The sequence below is a fragment of the Ambystoma mexicanum genome, chromosome 2q (assembly GCF_040938575.1).
Source record: "Ambystoma mexicanum isolate Mex_15411 chromosome 2q, UKY_AmexF1_1, whole genome shotgun sequence".
In the NCBI taxonomy this organism is placed as follows: domain Eukaryota; kingdom Metazoa; phylum Chordata; class Amphibia; order Caudata; family Ambystomatidae; genus Ambystoma; species Ambystoma mexicanum.
Window position 1 is genome coordinate 1,167,206,225 of NC_090924.1, and position 22,994 is coordinate 1,167,229,218.

General features: G+C 44.8%; 1 protein-coding gene across 4 annotated transcripts in view; it reads right to left on the minus strand.

The window, feature by feature from the left end:
* The window catches only part of DYNC1I1 (dynein cytoplasmic 1 intermediate chain 1), a 2,709,604-nt gene that overhangs the window by 2,489,971 nt on the left and 196,639 nt on the right, over positions 1-22,994 (minus strand). For all 4 annotated transcript variants that reach the window (XM_069648550.1, XM_069648548.1, XM_069648551.1 and 1 more), the window contains exon 5: positions 11,793-11,883. In XM_069648550.1, coding sequence (XP_069504651.1) covers positions 11,793-11,883 — 91 coding nt within the window. The remainder of the gene's footprint in view (positions 1-11,792; positions 11,884-22,994) is intronic.

Consider the following 22,994-nt stretch of genomic DNA (forward strand, 5'->3'; position numbering starts at 1 on the left):
ATATTTCATGTATTTTAACTTTTTCCGACACTCTAATGACGATTTGTTTCCGAGGTTTATAAACGGTTTCCTTTATATATCTTTTTACATTTCCTACTCCTTAACAGCTGAAGTATGTTACTCTCGTTCTGAGTGATGAATAGAGATTCGGCTTCTAATTGTTGGGTTGAATTGACTCTGAAAGGATGGGAGATTGAGACTGCTCATTCTTGCTACATCTATGTAGCTAATGGAATTGCAACTAAGGTATGCAATACTATACGCATCTTGTTTAATGGTTAAATACCACTCCTTATATAACCATAGCTTTATGGCTAACTGTAGTATGACTTGTCCTATGCTGTAATCCCAATTACTTAACATTGTGCTCCAGAATAGGTATCACTCCAAAAACTGACCTTAATTTACAAACCTGTAAGCATTACTTTGAACTTATTGACTCTGGTAACCTAGTCCCTCTCTTGAATAGGTCTAGATGTATGCTACCTTCTTACTTGAACTCCTGGCGGCCTCCTCTGCTGCTCCTCTTTTCATGATACCCACACCCTAATAGGTGAGTCCTTTCTCCTTTACAAATTCCATTAGAGGCTAGTCGAATTTAGACGAGTATTGATACCGGGTAACTCTGCTACTTTATTCATATGCTATGAAGTATTTGATTCGATTGATCACAATGCCATTTAGCACAGGACTTTGCAAATACCCTTGGACTTAGGCATCCCTGGACCTGTGTAAACCTTGATGTCATTAACCTCAAGGACTGTTTGATGTATATATATTGGACACAAGCAAAAATGGATAATAAGTTATATGCTATAGACAGTAGCGGTAACTGAAGTATGAGATATTGTATTATTAGGTCACTTATAACTGCTTTATCTATTTTTTAACCAAATCTATTAATGTTTGATTTTTCCATTTTTTCTTTTCACTGATAATGTACCTTTGGAACATGAATTACAAATCATCATCAGTCCAAGCAAGGCTTCAGAAGAAGAGGGTATGCCCTCGAAACTCGTAAAGCCATAATATTATGTGTCTTGGATCTTTGAAGAATATGTTTACTTGATGTTATTAAAAAACACCCTGTGTATTTTATGAAATTCACATTCTCTGAAATCTTTTTTCTGCTGTTACTTTGAAACTATTTTAAATCAATTAACTTTACATTGATTGATGCCTAACAATTATTGTTTAACACCATATTTGGCGGATTGTCGAAAGTGTACGAGGGACGGGAGGATCCCTATTGTTGGATCTTTTTTCTGTTCTAGCTGTAGTGGTAGGCTCAGGGTCGGCCAGCACATGATGCATTGGCACCTGAGGATTCCCATGCGGAATTCCAGGTGGTCAGGAAGCACAAGCAAAGTGCGCGCAGGGCTGCTCTGACCGAGACACATGTCCCTGGGGCAGTGTTGTCATCTGCTGCCCCGAACAGCCGGGTGTTGGCAACTGCATGGGCAGATGCAGCCAACACCACCCCGGCTGTGAGTCTGTCAGCCAGGACAGTCTCAGTCACAGACCTTGGCACAGCGGCTGTTGCTGCACCGTGTCCAGTCAAGAGCACCCAGCAACCACTGATGCAAGTCAGGGCTTCTGTCCCTGTTCCACCTGCCACTGCCTTGGTCCAGTCCACCAGCGCCACTGCCCCTACTGATCAGGGCAGCATTTGCCAGTCAGGGTCCGTACCACTGCCCAAGAGGAGGAAGGTTGCTCCTGCACAAGAGGCTGGGACCCAGACACGGCTCCAGACTCCGGCACGTCGAGGAAGAAGCCTTTCGGCAAGCAGGAACTGGACTTCCTTGTGGGCTACGTGTCGGAAAGCGAACGTGAAATGCTAGTGGGCCCAAATTGTCACAACACACCTACCCAGCGTTGGGACCATTGGAAGCATGTTGCGGAGGGTGTTCATGCATTCGGACATGAGGTGCGCACAGCTCAGGACTGCAAAAAGCGTTGGGATGACCTCCGACGCTATGCTAAGCTAAAGCGTGCCTCCAATTATGCCATGACTCTGGTGAGTGGGCCAGCACCTGAGGAGGAAGAACTAACTCCGCACGAGGTGATCGCTGCAGAGTTCATCCCGGCACAATTGGTCGAAGGAGTGGGAGAAATGCTGGATTATGATGCCCTGTCCCGTGAGTATTGTTGCGTGTTTATCCAGCCCATGTGTGGTTTGCTTGTGTGATATGTTGTGCTTGACTGCCACTACATGCTATGTTCCCATGTGCGAGTCATGCAATGCTTCACTATTGCATGCCTGTTGTGATGCAAGCTGTCCTCATCACCACACATGCACCCTACTAACACGCTAGTCACCTGGCTGCCCCTCCGGTCCATGTTCCAGCTCACTGACCCTTCTGATGTAGCCTGGGTGTCTTTCCACTCAGCACTCAGACTATGTCATCGCATGACTGATGTTCATGTGTGTTCAGCCTGCATGCGGGTACTCCACGCGGGCATGGTTCCTTGCCCCTCCTCCCCCCTGCACCTCAATTTCACCACTGGTGGGTAACATATTGGACTACTGCAATGGTCTGTTCCACGCTCCTGTGTACATGCACACTTCCCCCTGCCAACCTGCCAGACACATACTGTGGGGTACATCCTTTGGCCTTGATGCAGGGTGTCTCACTCGGACTGTGCAGATGGCAGATGCTCCCCGGGGACATAAGTGTCCATCAGTTGTGGCATCCTCATTGATTATTGTGTACTGAAATTCCTACCCATCCTGTTGAACCATTGTACAACTGTGCAACCGTGGAAGTTATTCTATCATTCAGCTTGGACATGTACTTGGCCATATTCTATTCTTCAAGTCATTTACTGGAGGCTCTTCCAGGGTTTTTTGGTGCCTAGTAGCTTTTTCCCTGGTTTGGGGGTTTGGCTCTTTGGAGTTCTCTGCAATTTGGTATTTTTACCGGTCAAGGTGGCCTCTGAGGGAGCTAGACCCTATTTACACGAAAGGAAGAACAAGGAAACCAAGGGGAAGGGGGATCCTGAAGCCAGGTAGATTGGAAGGAAGAAGCCGACGGACCCCAGAGACAGTTCTTCTGAAGGTCAAGGTATGAGGAAATGAGGGAGGGGCTTTTGTTGTTGGACAGTACGCTTGGGCTACAGTGATTGGGAACTCTCTGACATTGTCAATGTGGGGTACTATGTACATGATGTGTTATGCTGGTCAGTGGCTGTTCCTGTGTTGGGTTTACTTTTCAGGTGTCAGGGGATTGGTGTGGTTTGACACACTGGGGTGTCCACATGGGAAATGTTCACATGTGATGTGTACAGGACACTGAGGGTTACTTCATTTCATATGCATGTATTGAGTGCATGTCCCTACTGACACACACTTACACAATGCACCACCACACATACAACCCCCCATCCATGCCCACACGTGCACACAGATTGCCTTCTGTGCCATGCTGTGTCCCTTCAGCGCATGATCCCTTACCATTTTGGGATCGTGTACATGCGTCACTGGGTAATTTTACTGTGCTGTGTGCTGAGCGGTGTGTTGCAGGGGACACACACAGCACACGGTTCTGGGATTTGCGGATTTGAATTGGCCAATGTGCATTCCATCAGGCATTCTGCCTTTTGTTGATGGTACCGCTGGTGGCATGCATTTGTGTATGACCTTGTATGTGTGGGAGGTCGGTGGTCAGTCATTTAATCTGATTCCACATCAGGTGTGATTGTCTTAGGCCTCTTTCCATTTATCACATGGCACTACGTTTCTAATTTGTCACATGTTGTGCTTTTGGTTTGCTCTTTTGCTGTTGCATGCCATGTTATCGTGTGGCCGACGAGGGTGATGGGGTTGGGAGGGTTTGGGTGACCTACCAGTGATTTCCATGTCCTGGTTTGCAAGGGGGTGGTGTGATATGGACCTTGCATGTGTTCCTTTTGGTCACATCGGATTGGTTATGTTTAAGTAGCTAGGGATGCACACAATATAGCACTTCCGTGGAAACATTCTCAGGGTGGTAAGGTTGTGACAGTTGTCTGTCTCTTTGTCATCATCGATTGTCACCTGGCATGTGCCAGGCCTGTGTGCACTCCGCAGAGGTGGGAGTTTAGGTGAAAAATGTGGCCACAAGCTGGCTCCGGGATGCCTCGCCACGTGCCCTTTTTCCTCCCATGAGCAGCGCCTGTGCCTGTGGTTGGGGATGTGGGGGCACCACCATGTCCACCAGCATGCACCGCTGTGTTGCAACTTTGTGCAGGACACATGCTGCCACAATGATCTTGCACACCATTGGGGGTGCATACAGCATACAGTAGCTGGCTGCCAGAGCGGTCAAGCAGGCGGAAGCGTGACTTGAGGACTCCGAATGTGCGCTCCACTATTCCCCTAGTTGCAATATGGGCTGCATTGTAATTTACCTGGGGTAGTGTGGTGGGGTTCCGTATTGGCGTCATCATGTGGGCGTTCAGAGGGTAGGCACTGTCCCCTGGGGAGGTGATGATGGTTGTCATTAGTTAGGTTTGTGTATTTGTCTGTGTGTGACATGCATGCAATTGCACAGACATTTGTACTCCCCAATGAGCCATGTGTCTTCATGCTTCCCAGCTTCCAGGTCCCGGCTAAGGGCGGACATTCTGTATATGAAACTGTCATGGGAACGCAGGATAGTTTGCATAGACAGAGGTAATGATTCCATGGGCATCGCATACAACCTGTAAATTGATGGAATGCCAGTGCTTGTGGTTTCGATAGATGTTCCCAGTGGTCCTAGGTGCACGTAGGGCCACATGGGTGCAATCAATGGCACCAAGCACTCTGGGGAAGTGTGCCACCCTGTAGAAGTAATGGACCATGGCCTGCCTTTCTGTGGGTGTTCTGGGCATGTAAATACGCCTGCGGACTGAGGGGCGCGCAGTCATGATTGCCAACACCTGGTGTAGGCATCTTGACTGCGTGGGCTGTGAGACACCCCCAACTATGGCAGTTGTTCACTGAAATGGCCAAGTGGCCAAAGAATCCAGGGCATTGAGCACCTTTTCCAAGGGGCTCAGTGCTTGGGAGCACAAGGTGGCTTGTCCTCCCACTCAGTGACCAGGTCTAGGATGATATGAGGTGAAAACCTATACCTGCCATAGACCTCCTCATCAGGCATCCAAAAAGGCTGGTCCTGGGCAAAATAATGCGGGGCCTGTTTATTCTCCTCCTCCTGCGGTGTCCGGCGATTACTGCTGTGAGAAATGGGACATTCATCATAGCTGTAAATACGTGTTTGTTGTTTGCGCGCACTTTAATACTGCGCGGGGATGCTTCCGTCTGCCTTCGTGTGGTGGACATGTTTACACCTGTGCGTGTCTTTTGGTGTGCGCGTTTCCCCTATTCGATTCCATGAATACATGTTGTTCGCGTGCGTGTGGGCGTTCCATGTATTTCCCAGCAGTACTTCCCCAATTACGCCCTCACGCTTTGTTTCCCATTCCACGTGTTCCGCCCCCTTTTGGTCTGTGCGCTACATGTTGTGCACTTTCGCTGTGCGCATCATGCACGGCGTTCAGGGGGTCGCAGTGACGTGTGCGCCCATGTGCGCCATGTGCGGTTTCGGTGCAGCTCCCTGGAAAAACACGCGCACAGACTTCCATGAATTGCTTGTGTGCGATTCACACTCATGCACTGGATTTTTCTCGCTTGCGCCACCAATTTCGGCACACAATTATTCCATGAATCGGCCCCTCTAGGTTTTCTTTCATTATGTTCCTGAAAGGGGGTGCTAGCCAATCAGGATGCTTGGAATATGGGATGTATTCTCTGGTACAAACCTGCATTTTGGGCAGCCTGAGTGTTGCTGATCGATGTCCCCTTACCCTGCACACCTTTCCCTTCTTTGCTCCTCCCTCGCCTATTAGCATTCGTGTAGTTTCCTATGCTGCTGCAGGATGTTTAAGTAAAACAATTATATGATCTTATGGTGTGGAATTGTGCTGTGCTGTCCCATACCTTTAAAATTTTGTTTTCCTGTTGATGATGTCACAGTGATCAACAGAGAAAATGGATTTCAGGAACTCAGCTGTGGCGCCAAGGTGTGCCACATGGTAAGTGTGTGTTTTTTGTTTTTTTTAAATATAAACATCCTTAGAATCTATACAATGCTTAATTATATTATATATATATATATATATATATATATATATATATATATATATATATATAGGTCTGAGGTGCGCTGTAAGGTAAGTGTGTTTTTATTTTTATAATTAATAACTCTCAGCACCTGCATGTGTAATAAAGGCATGGTATAACGTGTATGACACTGACACAAAAGGTACAATTTCAAAGTTTCTGGGTTTGTGAGAACTCCTACTTTGCCCTATATCTAGGATGGGAGTGGTCTGTACCATCAAATAATAAATAAAGTAGTTTCAGTTGAGTCCGTCAAATCAAAATGGCCCACACTAACAAAACATAATGAATTCCCTATCTCTTGTACAAAAAGTGTGTAAAGGAGAATATGTATGCAAAGGAAAATCAGTGTTCAAATATAAAAAATAAATGTGGCTAAGTAAGCTCTCCTCTCCACGTTAGACAGCACGGTGTAAGGCCGTCCCCGGAGTCAGGATGACACACTCTGGCTCAGGTTCTTAACACAATGGCAGTTCAAAACGTGGATCAAGGCCTGCCTGGCCTTCCACATTAAAGTCTGTCTTTCCAACTTTCAAAACACAGTTCAACAAAACGTTCTCGCCGGTCCCCCTCTGTCGAGCTCAGACCTCTTCAAGCAAAAGTTTTGCATCGGTCTCCCTCAATCGGGCTCAGACCTTTCAAAGCAAAAACAAAACACTTGCAATGATTCCCTTCCCCAAGTTTAATTCACATCCTTTAGGGGTTCCCTTCCCCTAACTTATTATACTTCCAGTCTCCCTCTGCCAGGCTCGGACCATTTCCTAATGTTGAAGACTTTCGAATGTGCATGGTTTTTACTACAGACCTCCGCAGGACCACTTCGACTATCCTTTCAGCTCACACTCTTGTATTATTTGCCCCAGTGCTTTTTGGTCTGGGACGTTCAATTTCATAAGCACTAAAGTTCAATGTTCACCTTTTTACTCTCCCATTTTCTTTGGGTTAATTTTGATCACTTTGCTTTTACAGTTTATTCACTTTATCGCTACAAACAATTCAGCTTTCACAGAGACTTTCAAGTGGGCTACTTCCTTTCACTGGAACACTCTGTTACTCGCTATCACTGGTTCCACAGCTATTGTTACTTCAAAGTTCATTCACAGGTCTGCCTTTCTTTGTGTCTCTTCCACACGTGTGCAGCCTTTAATTGTGCAATATAATGTGGGCAAATTCAATCTTTTTTTAACACACATTCGTCTTTCATAATGCTTGCCAACTCACTGGCTGAGTGCGTTTCTTTCCTGTCATTACAGTTTTTCAATTCACAAGTCAAGGTTAGTACCACAGGCTTGGCCTCACCTCCCCAGCTGTGCCGGACACCTGTGAGGGTTGCTGGCATCCATGAAACACAATGCAGCCTTCTTGTTTGGGATTTGGCCTTCTCCATAAGTCTTTCATAGCATTTTGGAGCCAACAAACTCCTGCAGGGAACTTCTGGGATTCTCCACCCTTTGCTCTTGTCCCTCGGTCCGTTGCTCTGCTCCTTTAGGTTTGCCTTTGCCCTGGAAGTTCTGCTCTTGCTCGTGTTCTACCTTACTCAGAGTGTGTCTCTATGTTCTGCCTTTTATCCGTGTGAGGAGAGTTAATTGTTACCAGATATATGCACTTAGAGTCAGGTGCCTGACTTTGCCTGATCCTATTAGTGGGACCTGTCCAATGCGATATGTAAGAGTTAGCCCCGGCCCAAAAAGGGGGGGTTGGGACATCGGGGAATCCTATAAAATAGGATGGGTTAGGTGTATGGGAAAGGGGGGGATACCACATCTCACCATTGGTTGCCTCACCCCCACTGCCCATAGACCCCTCACCCAGCTGATCCTCTCACACTGGTCCACCCGCAGGGTCTGGATTCAAAGCGATGGCCATGCCCTGGCATCCTGAGAGAGAGATCCCCAGGGACTAGTAGGAGAGAGACCCTTTGGTTTCTGACACATGGTGCAAAGGGTGTTCCATAAATAAAATATGGCCTTGCGGTGTGGCGTTGTGCGATACCATAGTTTCGGAAGTCTGTTTCTTTTCTTGATGATGTCACGGTCATCAACAGAGAAAATGGATTTCAGAGAGCTAGGGCATGGCGCTGAAGTGTGCCTCTAGGTAAGTGTGATTTTTTCCAATTAAACCCCCTTAGCACCTGCATGGTGCTATGGCTATTTAATAGTTAAAAAAAAGATTCTTACCTTGTGGTGTAGCACAGATCTATGCCATACTTTCCTAACTCCATTAACCTATTGATTATATCACGGTCATCAACAAGAAAGTTAATTTCAGGAACTAGGGCATGGTGCCAAAAGGCGTGGTAAGGTACATTAAAAAAAAATTAAAGACCCTTAGCAACTGTGTAGGAAACTACACTGGTCTAAATGGTGATATGATCCATGGCGGAGGGCTGAGACTAACAGTAATGATAGCCTTTTTTCATTTGGGCCTTTAACTTGGGCATCGGGTAGGTACGGTTAGGGTTAGCCCCTTTCCGTGGTGCCTAAAGCTAACCCAACCAAAAGAACCGTTGTGGGGTTAAGGATATGATCAGAGAAGGAGAGTATAGGTGTAGGAAAGATAGGTGGAAAGGAGACACTTTTTTCTTTTTTACTTGACAGTCAGGCAAAACAAACTTGTAAAAAGGGGTACAAAACTCTGAAAACACAAATAACCCACTTGCAATTTCACCCATTCTCTATGTAGGTTTCGTCAATTGCCTAAAAAGTTGTTGCATTTAGTGCTATTGGCATACAACACTTCCTGCAGGTGAAAACGCCCCCTACTGGAGACCTGCATTGCCGTGAAGGGTCCAACGCTGAGGTGACAGAGGTGACACTCCCATCATTGCCACCAGATGAAGTGGATGGGAGAGGTGCAAGGGATAACGCAGCTGATGATGGTGGTCCTGCTTCATCTGCGTCCTGTGACATTGCAGGTCTGGTGGTGGGTTGCAGGGCATTACAACCAAGGCAGATCGCCTGTTGCCTGAACCTGCTCCGGAAACATTCATCAACTTGCCGCCAGTAGTAATGTATCAGGTGGGTCCTGAACACCATGGTGCCCAGGCTTCATTCTCTCTTTCGCACCTCACCACGAAATGTGCACTGTCCCCTCTTGACGTCTGACAGGGGAGTGTCCTTAGGCACCTTGAAGTACCGCCAGAACAGGGAAGGTGTGAAGCTCCTGTGATGGTACTTCTTGGGTTGAGCTGGCTGCTCTACCCACTTGACGTCTTCCAGGTCTTCAGGGACTGCGACAAAGTCGATTTCTTCATTCCTGAAGGGTGCCTCGGGACGTTGTGTCATGATCTCCAGAAAATAGTCAAAAAGAAAACTCAAACAAAAAAAGAAAATGAAAAAAAAAGGATCAACAAAAACCTTAAAACGGGAAGAAAGAAACAAAAACAAATATAAAACAAACAAAAAGAAAACAAATAAGGCCCAACAAAGGGAAAACACAAAAGGAAAAGGTTTTGATAGGAAATAGTGCCAATTGAGCAATTTGAGAATCGAATGTCAAACTCTAGTGGTGCTCAAATTGCGGTTTGAACTGTAAAGTATAGTGTGCTTTTTCTCTCCGTTTTTATTGAATATTTTTGAAAAAAGAGTTATAGTCACACTCTCCCTTCACATAAAATTAAGCTATTGTAAGATTAAGAAACACTTGTGTATGATATGATATGATATGATATGATATGATATGATATGGTATTTGTAACGCGCCTATACACAAGTGTTTCAAGGCGCGACGAGGCGGGGAGGGAGGAAAACAAGGGGAAGACGGACAAGCGATCCTACTAGGCCAGGTGTCATTCAGATCGTGCAAGTGCGCGATAGTAATAAAATATCAATATCAATATGAAAGCAGTCTTTATTTCATTGGGTTAATATGTGGTTCTAGATCTGCATTGTTGCTCAATGTACTCTTCCTCGAAGTATCCGGGAAAACTGCCTGTACATTTACATTTTCTAGTATGTCGCACATGTGTTTTGACAATGCACTGTGCCTGTCACGATGTAACTTTCACGGATAGGCCACATTTACATGCACACTCACCCAGACATCTACATGTACAGTGACACCAAGCAAGCACTCAATATAGGCCAAGGTTTGTCCACAGTCGACAATAAACATATTCAGCCCTTCCACTTAACTGTACTCCCTAGCAACGGTTCCATGTAATAATGTTGCAACAAAAATCTCGCCATGCAAAAATATCGCTGAAAAATGGCCGTTTTTTTGTGGCGACATTATTGCATGGAACATGCGGGGGACATCCCCGCAACCCCCAAACTTTTTTTTTTTTGCCCCTGTCCCCATATACATGGTCACCCAAATAATATCGCCACAACATTTTCCCTGCGATATTATTTACGGCAACCATATATATGGGGATAGTATTACCTGATACCCTAGCAACTTAGGACATGTCAGATGCCAACAGTGATGACATCATACGAGAAATCAGGCAGGACATCACCTGCAACCTCCTCAATGACATCACTGGTAAGTACCAGCCATTGGGACACATTTTTGACTGTATTTGAACATACAGAAAATATGTTATATGCCCTTTCTTTTATGTAAGTCTGAAAAGATTTGTTAAGCTTGTACATAATGGTTGGGAAACTGCAGAAAGTTGCTCTTGCACATAGCACTTGGCAATTTAGATCCATCGTAGGAGAAGTCTGCAAGCTTTGGATCTGCAGAGGTTTTACATTACAACTTCCACTAGCCCTACCCAGCATAGGCACTGGCTATGATAAAAGGGAGTCATAGTCCAACACATCTAGTTGAAAGCGGGCTTCAAACCCTGGCACTAAAATAGTTACAACTTTTTTCCATCCAGTACATTAGCTACTTTAGTCCTGATTACTGTGTCCTCACAACAAGAAAGTATTATTTAACATCATTGACCGTTGCAGGCACCTTCCCTAGCCTTTACTATTTTACATGGTCAAGGTCTACCATTTGATTTGTTATAATGACAGTAAGTTGTCTCCCATATTTTGATATGTAACGTCCACTTCTGAAACTGCGCCTTGTTATGTATGTTGCATTCTTTGGTGGATAGCTGTAAAGTCATAATTGGAGTACTCAAATGTCTTCTTTGCATAGGGAGTAACTCTGATATGTAAAAATACCATGGTTGTAAATGGACATTATTTTTAAATGCAAACTACAACAACGCTGAATCCACCCTTATATGCAGAAACATGCTTTTTAAATGGTGCATCTCTCTTTCTTGCACGCATGATCTGTTTCAGTGATGTCACGCATGATGCCATGAGTGATATCATCAGTGACACCATTTGTGATGCTATCAGTGTGGTTAGGGGCTGCACAGTGGGGGCATTATAGTTAAGGTGGCGTAGCTTCCAGCACCTGCTGAATTTCAAGGGTTTTGTGGTGTTAAATTGGCACTTTAACGTCACGTCAACAAAAGATTTTACACCGACTATTTATACGATTACATTTTATCTCATCAATATGTAGCTTTTTACATAAATAACATACATTATAATTCTTGCAAATGGAGTTTGAAGAAAACCAATTGCCCTGCTTACAGTTAAAATCCGATCAAAGTAATGCACTCCAGTACATCGTTCCTAATAAAAGCTACAGTACTCAATACAGGTCAATCAACAGTGAATATTGCTCTTCTTACCTTCCTATGGGCCCCATATCTCCAGAATCCTGGCTGCCAGCTTCACTGGGCGTGCTCACTGATTTCGGGGAAGGAGACATAGGGGTTGGGACTAAATAATGAAAATAACAGGTATCCCATGTTAAAAAATGCAGCAGCGGCACTGAGAAAGAGCAGCGTCAACATCAAAAGCAGTGCATCAAAAGAAAAGGGAGGGGTGGAATGGATGACGGTGAAGAAAAAATATAACGATGAAATCAAAATTTGGAATGTAAAGAAAAAGAAAAGGAGAAGAGCAAGAACATTTTAAAAAAACACATCTGGTAAATAAAAAATGAATTTAGACAATATATAAAGAAAAGCAGTTGTGGTGATATACAGTAGGTGGAGGTTCCCAATGTACTTTGCACATGCAGAATCAGCCAGAATATTTTTCTTTCTAATGAGCAGCTGTTATTCAGATAGATATTGGCAGGTTGTATTGTTTGCAATCACAGGCTAATAATGTGGCATATGTCTTACATGATGTGTGTACAGATTATTACTATGTCATTTTTCTAAATAGTACAAAATATATTTTTTATCAAAAACCTTTATAATATTTTTCATTTCTTTATTATCTCAATACCCATTTAATACACATTTAACCTTAAAATGCATACTATCTTTTTTATATGTGTGCATTGTTTTGCATTTCTACATGACAGCTTTTAATTCAGTTTTTGCGCAAGCTCTGCGATCATAACCTAAAGTTCATATTTAAAATAAAACAATTCCTTACAATGTTAGTTTTATAATATGTAATGTAATGTAAAGTGGTCTGATAAAGTGCCATTCTGCCAGTAATGTTTTCTTTGCTGCGCATAATACAATGAACTGCGTACACTAGATTTATTGGAACACATTCATATTCTGGTGCCACCAGTCTCCTTGCCTGATACACAAGTATGAAGCGAAAAGGAGTGTTATGTTCCACCTATCAGTGATATGACTCACACTGCATACCTTACTCTGCCCAGTTCCTCCAAATCTTCTCCAACCACCTCCAATTTGTCTTCCAAAGCCTGCCCAAGACCCTCTTTATGTAATTCCAGGTAGAATATCAATGTAAACACTTTTTGGATAAGGAAAAGTTAAACCTGGTCCTCCTGCATGGAAAACTCCATTAAATCTACAAATTGTGAATATTTTCACTTATGTGTGGGATCTGTGAATAAACCATTATTTTCAATATCATGCAACTTGCGATGTGACATTATTTTTGTTAAAGTAAAACAATGTACATTCCAAAATGCAAAAATAACCCACCCGTGCCATGTTATCTCTAAATGCAAGCCTCCCTGAAAAAGGAAAAAGGAAAAACAAACCTTTGTAAAAACAGAAGTATTTAAAAATAAGAAACCAATACTATCACTTTGAGGCAGCTAAGCTACTCCAATGCCCCCCAGTGCGGTGCACAGACAGGGACACTTAATATTTTCTTTTGTTTTTCTCCCAGCCTTTTCTCCATTTATTGGGTGGCACATCAAGGCTATTTATAAATATTTTTAAAGATACCCATGAGGATGAACGAGGATAACAAGTAAATATCATTATGAGATCTTCAGTAATAATCACAAATATATAAAAGGATAGCAAACCTCCAAAACCACACTCCAGTTCAGAGAATGTAAAACTGAATCACTACCTGGCTATGAACTCCTAGCACTCAAGTTAGCCCTAGACCCTAAAACAACCATCAACTTCTTAATAATCTATAGAGCCCCTAGCACCACCAACAACCCAGAGATAGACTTGTCCTTACTCATCTCACCTCCACTCAAACCAAACACTAAATTCATCCTTCTAGTGGATATCAACCTAGGGTTTGAAGACACTACTGATTTCAGAGCCGCAGCATTTCACAATGCCTTTCTTGAAATGCAATTCAAATTGTCAATGCCCCAACCCACTATAAAGGGCGAATCCTTGATTGGATTCTAACCTTGAATACCCTGGACCGACCACTTCCTGATCAGATTTAATATCTCCACCAAGAGGGACCCCTCCCCGGTGGTCAACCCAGCACCTATGACTATGATGAGAAACACGAGGCTACTCACCGCCGAAAGTCTCACCCCACTGATCCACAATCTAATTAACAAACAACCTCCAGTAGGCTCTAATCCTGATGCAATTTCATCACATTACCACTCCTGCCTACAATCAGCCATTGATGAAATAGCACCCCTTAAATCTAAAAGACCTAAACAGAAACGTAGCAACATATGGTTCAATGATACTCTTATTGAACTTAGAAAGAAAAAAAGAACTCAAGAACACCTCTTCAGGAAAAACCCTACCATCGATGGAAAAAAAGAATTCCAAGCTAAAGCCAAAATCTAAAAACAAGAAATGTATATACAAAAAGCAAACTCTTTAAATGAACGCATCACCATCGCCAACTCTAATAGCAAAGAGCGCTTTGCCATCAAGAAAGAACTGGAAACTTCCATTATCCCACCTAGCATAGCCATAATAAACAAAGCATGGTGTACAACCATCCAAGATGCACTTGCTTCTAAAATAAACACCCTGCAGAACAAAATCACAACACAAAGTGAAACACTCGGAATCTCCCTAGAGACAGAACCGACCTTGTCACAACGCGCGCTCCAGTCTCCCAATCTACCGGAATTCCATTTCATCCCAGTGACACTCGGCCAAGTACAAAAAACAATAGCCTCACTCAAACCGTCCAACTGTAAAGGTAATAAATTCCCAGCCAAACTAGTCAAGAACTGTGCCCCTACACTAGCCCCAACCATCACAAACTTCGTCAATGCCTCCTTTGCCACTAATTCTATCCCCTCTAACATTAAAGAAGCCTGTGTGACCTCGCTCCTCAAGAAACCATATCTAGACCCCACGATCCCCACCAACTACAGACCCATCACCACAGTACCCTTCCTCCTTAAAATCATAGATAAAATTGCCTATACCAAAGTAATATCTCACCTTGAAAACTACCATTTGTTAGGGGAAAGACAATCAGGCTTCTGCCCTGGTCATAGCACAGAGACAGCATTGCTGGATCTAAAAAACCAAATGGATGCGTTCAGGGATTCAGGAAAATTGTGCATACTTTTATTACTTGACCTCTCTGCGGCATTCGATTTGGTAGATCATAGCAAACTCTGCCTAACATTAGCAAACAACTTTCAATTCTCCAAAGATGCAACTGCATGGATTAAATCTTTCCTATCTGACCGTACCTCCACGGTAGCTATAGGAGATGTCTCAGCCGACCCCATTCTGGTGCCATTGGGAGTCCCCCAAGGCTCATGTCTTTCACCAACACTTTACAATGTTTATACAAAACTTCTGTTTGCAGCCCTAGACGCAATGGGAGTCGTATACACGAATTTTGCCGATGATACTCAAATACTAATCCCAATCTCAGGCAACCTCGAACAAGACACCATTATTGTTAATAAAATCTATTCCATCATCCAGAACTGGATGGCAGCAAATAGCCTCTGTCTAAATTCTGATAGTAGGCACCCATAAAAAACTAGCCAAACTTCACCCCCAATACACAGCCATAGATTCCAGTCTTACGATGAATAAACATATTAGTACCCTCTCCTCTTCCACTGCTTATACTGCCAAACTTATTGCATTGAGCCGCCCCTTCCTTTCACAACAGAACTGTATCACTCTTGCCAGAGCCTTAATACTTGCCAAGATTGATTACTGCAACATACTACTACTAGAGACCGCGAAGAAAAACCTAATTAAACTTCAACTACTGCAAAATAAAGCACTAAGAGCAGCTCTAGGCATAAAAAAGAGTGAACACATTTCTCAACACAGAAGAGAAGTTCACTGGCTACCTATCCAAGCAAGGATTCTGCACAAAACCCTCACAATTACACATAAATATGTTACAGGCAACGCAACCAACTATCTCAACAAAAGTATCAACCGTAAAACCACTACCAGAGTGCTTAGATCCAACAACAATACATTACTACACATCCCTAGATTCAAGAACTCGTGAACAGGGAACTCTAGTTTCCCAACAGCTGCACCCAGAGTATGGAACTCCCTCCCAAACTACATCAATAATGAACTATCACTAACTAAATTCAAGAAACTCCTTAAAACCTGGCTATTCAACAAATATTGAATCCCACTTATGCCCAACGGGCCTGCCAGCCTGTGCGCCCATCCTTGTTTCGGTAGTGACAGCCTCACCACCCGAAATCCACACCCGCAGACTGGAACTAACAGGTAGACTTAAGTGGCCAGCCCCTGGTCAAATCCGGCACTTTGCACTGTTTCATTCTCCTGTATGCCTTTCTTTGTCTATATTAATTACCAGGCTATCTCTCACTGCTCTCATTCCTCTGTATGCTTTATTAGTTACCACATTATCCCTCAGGGCGTCCATCCTCGGGTTTGCCCTCTCTTGTTCTATATTAAGTACCATGGTATCGCTCATTATATTGCAACATATAATGCAACTGTAAAGTTAAGCATGAATATGTATAAACCTATGTACCTGCAACCACCAAGTCTCATACCAAGTATTCAATGTACAACTTCTTCTACGCCGTGATACCTCAGGGTTTGGGCGTATGAAAAATGCAATAAATAAATACATAAATAAATAAAATGAACCTGTGTCCATCAACTGATTGCAAAAAGAGGACATTCTATCAGATCAACTGAGGAAGAACAGTTACAAGCTCCCCATTAAATTGATTCTAAAGGAAGCATAATCCACTTGAATATCTGATTTTCATGACAGTAATGACTAAAAATGTATGGAGATATTTCCAGTCAGCCGCTTAACAAATCTCACAAGAGAGAATATATCTGTATATTTGATAGTGGCAACGGCCACCTGTAATTTCAAGGAATGAGTACTAGGATTCCCAAAGAGGTTTGTTAGATTTCTCTTAATTTATAGAAAATCAGGATTCTATCTATCTAGGTACTGTATGGTCTTGGGTACATCTAGTGGGGTGAGAAAGGGTCCTGCGCACCTGCCTAGGAAAAGGTATCCTGATTGTGCCCATCTAGCCCCTCCATGAGTCAGGGGACAGTCACAGACAGCCCCGGGGTGATATTGTGCCTTTAAGACATTTTCCAAAGTCACCCTGTCTTTGAAATAATCAACATCCCAATGCTTCCAACCTAAGACCACAAAATAAAATGTGTTACTGTGATTAATCATGTTAATAACAATCTCTCTTTAATAGACGGAGACTCTGAGAAGTCCCCAAGCAACAAAAAGGATACTGGGTCAGGAAGTGCTGTCCCACGCTACAGCCTACAAAGACATTGGGAGCCATCAGCAGGTCCATGTGGGGGTCTTGCTTGAGTGTTGATGTAAACCTTGGGGGGTTTATGGAAATTCCCCATGCACTCACGAAGCAAGGGACCAGAAAACAGGCCCAACAGTGTCAACAGCAGTAACTCCATGATTCGGGCCAACAGCACAGAAGTGAGGAGATCTGACTCCATACCGTGCACCTGCTAGTAGTTCCCCAGTTCTTCGGTATCCATTTCACCAAATCACTACACTGAGGAAAAAGAGTTCCTTTCCCAACCCAGGAGATTGACTCCCATCTCCTGGGTAAAAGTCTCTCAAGTTTAGGTTTGACAGCAGTGCTTGGAAATATCACTCGACTAGGAGAACACCCCCCTTCTCCTAGTTTATAAACAGCTTTAAGCGGGATTTTCTTGACTTTAACATTGTCTTTCAACTTTCCCCACTGGGACGAGGGAGAGACTCCCAGAGCTCTCCTTGACTCTTCAATGTTTTCTTGAGTTACTTCAATCTTAGATTCTTCAACAATTCTTTAAGTTCCCTCCAGGGATTTAGTGTTGTCCTTACTTGAACACTGTCCTTCAACTTGCCCCCACTGGGATTTGCAAGAGGCTGCCCAAGTCCTACTTGATTCTTCAATACCACAGTCTTATGGAACTGACCAGGGACTTGCCTCACAAAATGATCGACTCCTCTCTTGTCTTTTGGTTTCGCCTTCTCAGGTTTCCCCAGCCCTCTCTTAGACTTACTAGCATTCCCATTACCTTACTTTGGGGAACTCTTCAATGGTTTTGCATGGTGTCGTTGGTTCATTCTTTCTCTTTCTTTTTCTGCTCTTCTTCGGCATGCTTGGCTTCACGTCCCGTTACTGCTGGCACAAGTTTCAGCCCACACGGTCCACCTGCTACTGCACATGAAACCATCACAGTTCGTCATACTTCCTGTTAGGGAGAATTTTCATTCTATGGCTAATTTCCCTTACTTATAGAGTCCCCCAGCAGCTTTGCTGGATTTGAAGGGTTTGTTTCTTTTTCCTGCTAAGAGTGAGACTCTTTTTCCCACTCTTAGGCATTTTTGCTCTGTGTGTTCTAGACTATTTTTGTGTTTAATGTCTATGGGATTTTCTCACCCCCATAGAAACCATCTCTACTCACATGTGTTACACAGCACCCTCAGTGAACTAAAATTTTATGAACTAAACCAGTACAACCCATCTTACTATGGGGGTACTGGAAAGGGTTAATAGTTTTTCCCTTACGTTAATTTTCGAGAGGGTACCGTACAGTCCCTCTCTCAAAAGTTTCTGGCTGGTGGCAGTGGTTACTACCATAAATATTCAACTACAAATATTTTCCTATGGGATTTTCCTATTGTTCGAGGCTACCACTTTTTCTGCCAGCCTCTAACATACCGCCGGTGTATTTTAATATTAACTTTACTCCGGTAGGTTTTTATTGCCAGAACTTTAATATAACTTCTTTCTCATGTCTTTCTCTAAACTCCTAACCCAGGTCAGGGATCCTTTGTTCGTCCTTTTGGCGGGCTTCTGCCGAGAAGCCCACCTTTCGGCGCCACGGAGTCTGGTGTGGGTCCATTGTGTGGGAGGGGGAGTAGGACCCCTGGACAGGGTTGCCTCAGCAACCCATGTCGCACTCTATCCTGTTAGGCTGGAGGGTCTCCCGCCAAGATGGTCACTCCACTGTGTGAGTGACAGCTAGGCTGTATGAATGGGGATCTTTTTGCATAAAAGCAGGGTCCTGAGGACTGGAGGAGCAAGACGTCTCCACTGGAACTAAGAAGCCTAAGAGGAGAGAAGCCAAAGACATCTGCAACGACTGAACCACCGGTGAAGCCCTGCTGCAGCATCTCACCACTTTTCTCCACACGACGAGAGAAGATCTTCTCATGCAAGAGCCTTCTTCCCTTGAGCTGGTGGGGCCAACCAGTTTGCCAATCGCCTTCCCGGACCTGCCTTGGTCGAATCTCCCATACCCTGTACTCAGAGGCCAGATAGCCAGGCACCAGTCCACCCGGACCACGATTTAAAGGAGCGTACCTTTTATTCGTCGGGCAGCACCGCGCTGGTTTCATCCCTGGGTAGTGCAGTAACTCGAACCATCCTCCATGACGAGAGCCTCTCTTCCTCTGCTGGATCACCCGAAATGCAGGAACTACCAGGAACAACCAACACCGCAGGAGCCACTTCTTCATTTAAAGGTACATTGTTCCGCCAGGCTGCCCTTTCTTCGTGGTAAAATTAAAGGTGTTTTAAATCCTTTACCTACCTTTTGGGTTGGCCGCCCCTCTCTCTTAACATTGTCTTTTCACTTTCTGCATCCACCTTTTCAAAATCGTTAACCAAAGACTTGATTGCAGCTACAAGAACATTTTGCTCCTGGGCCCTTGCCCTGTACCAACTGACTTTGGCACAGGCCTACTGACTCTGGTTACATTTGTTAGACCTGCCTTCTTTAGATTGATTTTCATCTAGAACTGTGTGGTGCACCTATTTCTTACCACTACCCTTTCCTTCCCATTTTTAAACCTTGTGAAATGCCATTTTGCTCAGTTTTCATAGAATTTACGAGCAAGGGGACAAAGCCGGCAAACTATTGGCATGGCTGGAAAGACGGGAGGAGGGGCACAGACATGTCAGACAGATCACCGACGGCCCGAACGGGCCGGCCCGGACAGACCCAGAAATAGCGGAGGCCTTTGCCAAATTCTATAGTACGCTTTACGCCGCCACAACGGTCCCCACAGACGCTTCCCTCCTGGATGAGATCGTGCTTCTGCAATTATCGGAATTGAAAAAAACTCACTTAGACAGGGGATTAGATGAAACCGAAATAACGGAAGCCATGACCCAGCTACAATCTGGGAAGACAACTGGCCCGAACAGCTTCCCGGCCGAGACCTGGAAGAAATTGGGCAGCAATAAAATGGCCGTCCCCCTCCGGGACCTATTCCTCGCCGCTACAGGACAGGGCACCCTCCCACCGGATCTACGAACGACCAACATAGTGGTCATTCCCAAAAAAGGCAAACCCCCCGATCAGTGCACATCGTAAAGACCGATATCACTTCTCAACAGCGAAACTAAAATCCTTGCCAAAGTACTGGCCAACAGGCTCCAAGGGGTAATATCCTCACTGGTCCATCAAAATCAGTGCGGCTTCATGCCGCAAAGATCGACCAGAATGAACCTACGCCGATTACACCTGCTTTTGAAAGAGGCCCCAACCCTTAACACTCCACTCGCACTCCTCGCAATCGATTTCGAGAAAGCGTTTGAATCGGTGTTGCGGGGGTTAGCCTCTGGGCAACAATGAGGTGCATGGGCATGGGCGAAACGTTCCTTAGCTGGATTCAACTCCTATACGAAACCCCACTAGCTACAGTTAGGGTGAACAGCTGGACCTCTGGGACCTTCCCGCTGGGCAGAGGCACCCGGCAGGCTGTCCTCCGTCTCCCCCCCTCTTCGCCCTAGCAATCGAGCCACTGGCCCGATGGCTCTGACAGATCACCACGTGGTCTGGATTCCGTTGGCCAAATGGACGGGAAGATAAGCTTTCCCTTTATGCGGACGACCTATTACTCTTCCTGAGTAACCCAGACCAAGCATGCCCAATCATAAACCAAATGTTAAAGACCTATGGAGACTTCAGTGGCCTTAGAGTAAACTGGGGGAAATCAGTTCTCTTGCCAGTAAAAGGGGATGATCTGGCAATCCCCCGGGACTCCCCACACTGAATAGAAAGAGAAGGCTTCCGCTATCTGGGCATATGGGTTTCCGGGGTTCTCTCAGACTATGTGCGTCACAACCTGCACCCACTGACGGCCCGCTTCGCGGGGGATGTACGACATTGGATGCACCTTCCCCTCACACTCATGGGAAGGGCGGCCCTCTTCAAAATGATGGCACTTCCATGGTTTCTCTATGTACTGCAGAACGCCCCACTGGCCATACCAAACTCAGAATTTGTCCAGGTGGAACGCCTCCTCAGGGAATTGATATGGAAGGGGGGGCAACCTCGAATTGCGCTGACCACGCTGCAGCGATCGATCTGGGAGGGGGGTATTGGAGTCCCACACCTGAAGTCCTACTACTGGGCCAGTCAAATAAACATAGTCAATGACCTCCTCCATGGGGAACGTGACCTACCACACATCAGAGCAGAACTACCCTTCAGGCAAGATACCCCACTACTCGCAACGATGTATCAACGCCTATTCAGACCCCCCGCACAGACAATGTCCTCTCACATCGCGATCGTCTGGTGGCAGGCACACAAGCACATAGGCTGGGGGAATAAGATTACCATGGCACAACCACTATGGAATAACCACATGCTGACGGAAGTGTGGAAGCTGCCCGCCTGGACCCGGTGGGTGAGGGCCGGAATAACCATGATAGGAAATATCTTAACAGAGGGCTCTATTCTTTCGTTTGAAATGCTCCAGCAGGAATATGGTATTTCGGCAGCAGAACACTACCACTACACATAATTATCACACGCACTTAGTGGCCACAGGCAAGCACTTGCTGACGCCCCAGACTACACGCCCCTGGAACGCAACTTACTTCCACAACACATCCCCACCAAGGTAACCACCACTCTATATAAAGCTATTAATGCGTTCGCCACCCCAGAGTTGACCAGCCTCCAAGCCAGATGGGAGCAGGATCTCAGGGACATTGAGCCTGAGGACTGGATCCAGGTTCTGATGCATCCACGCGAAATCTCTATAGACTCCAGAATAAGACTGATACAGCTAAAGATACTACACAGGGTATATTACCCCCGAGTGGCCCTTTTTGGTTGGGGAAGGGCAACGGATCCAAACTGTTTGAAATGCCAGGGGGAAGAGGGCACCTTCATCCATCTCCTTTGGGACTGCCTTAAAATCAAGACATTCTGGACACAATGCTTACAAACTTTGGCAAGAGCATTGGGTCGCACGATAGAACTGCGACCCGCAATAATGTTACTGGGGGTCCCAGATGAGAACATCGCAAACAAATGGGAGGGCATTCTTCTCTCCACAGCAATGGGCCTGATAAAACATGACATTGCACAGAAATGGGGAGCCCCGGAATGCCCGACAGCGGCTCAGTGGTCCAACGAAATGGACATCTGCGCGGCGAAAGAACTCAGAATTTATACAGCATGGGGATGCCCGGCAAAGGCCACCAAAATCTGGGGAAAGTGGGAAGAACGTGTGACCTGAGATCGGTCTGAGGGGTGGGAGAGCAGGAAGCGCAGGAGCACAACATGGACATGGCAAAGAACATATTACTGGACAGGTGATGTACAGAGTGGCAAGAGACGAACAGATCAACGATCGACCCGGCAAAGGGAGACAGAGGGTGGGGGGAAACAGTTGGTATGTTGTATGAATGTTCAAAACCTTCAATAAAATATGTTATTAAAAAAAAAGTATTGCCTATGCTGATGCACTGTCTTACTTAAACTGGCCCACAAATTTATGGGAAGTGTTGCTAGGGTGTGTATGAATCTATTTCTATATAACTTGTGCTTTTCCTCCCTTGTACGGAATTGTTAGAATATCCCTTGTGTGTGGTTTTCACTGTGCCATTTTGCTCAGTTTTCACTCTGGTTCACTTGGTCTACAATTTCACTTGGGAGTGTGTATATTTTTCCTTTGATTTAATTTAACTTGCTTGATACTGTGATACATGTGTTTTATTAGAAGTGCATAAAATAAATATATAATTACTTTTTAATACAAAGCTTTGGTCAGTGTTTCCTTGTGCCATAGTACTGTATGCCTATTGTATAAACCATGAATACTGCTCATCTCCCTCTTGAGATAAGTCTGACTGCTCAGCCACAGCTACCAACTAAATCTTTGTGGTACAGACTGATACCAAAGGGGAT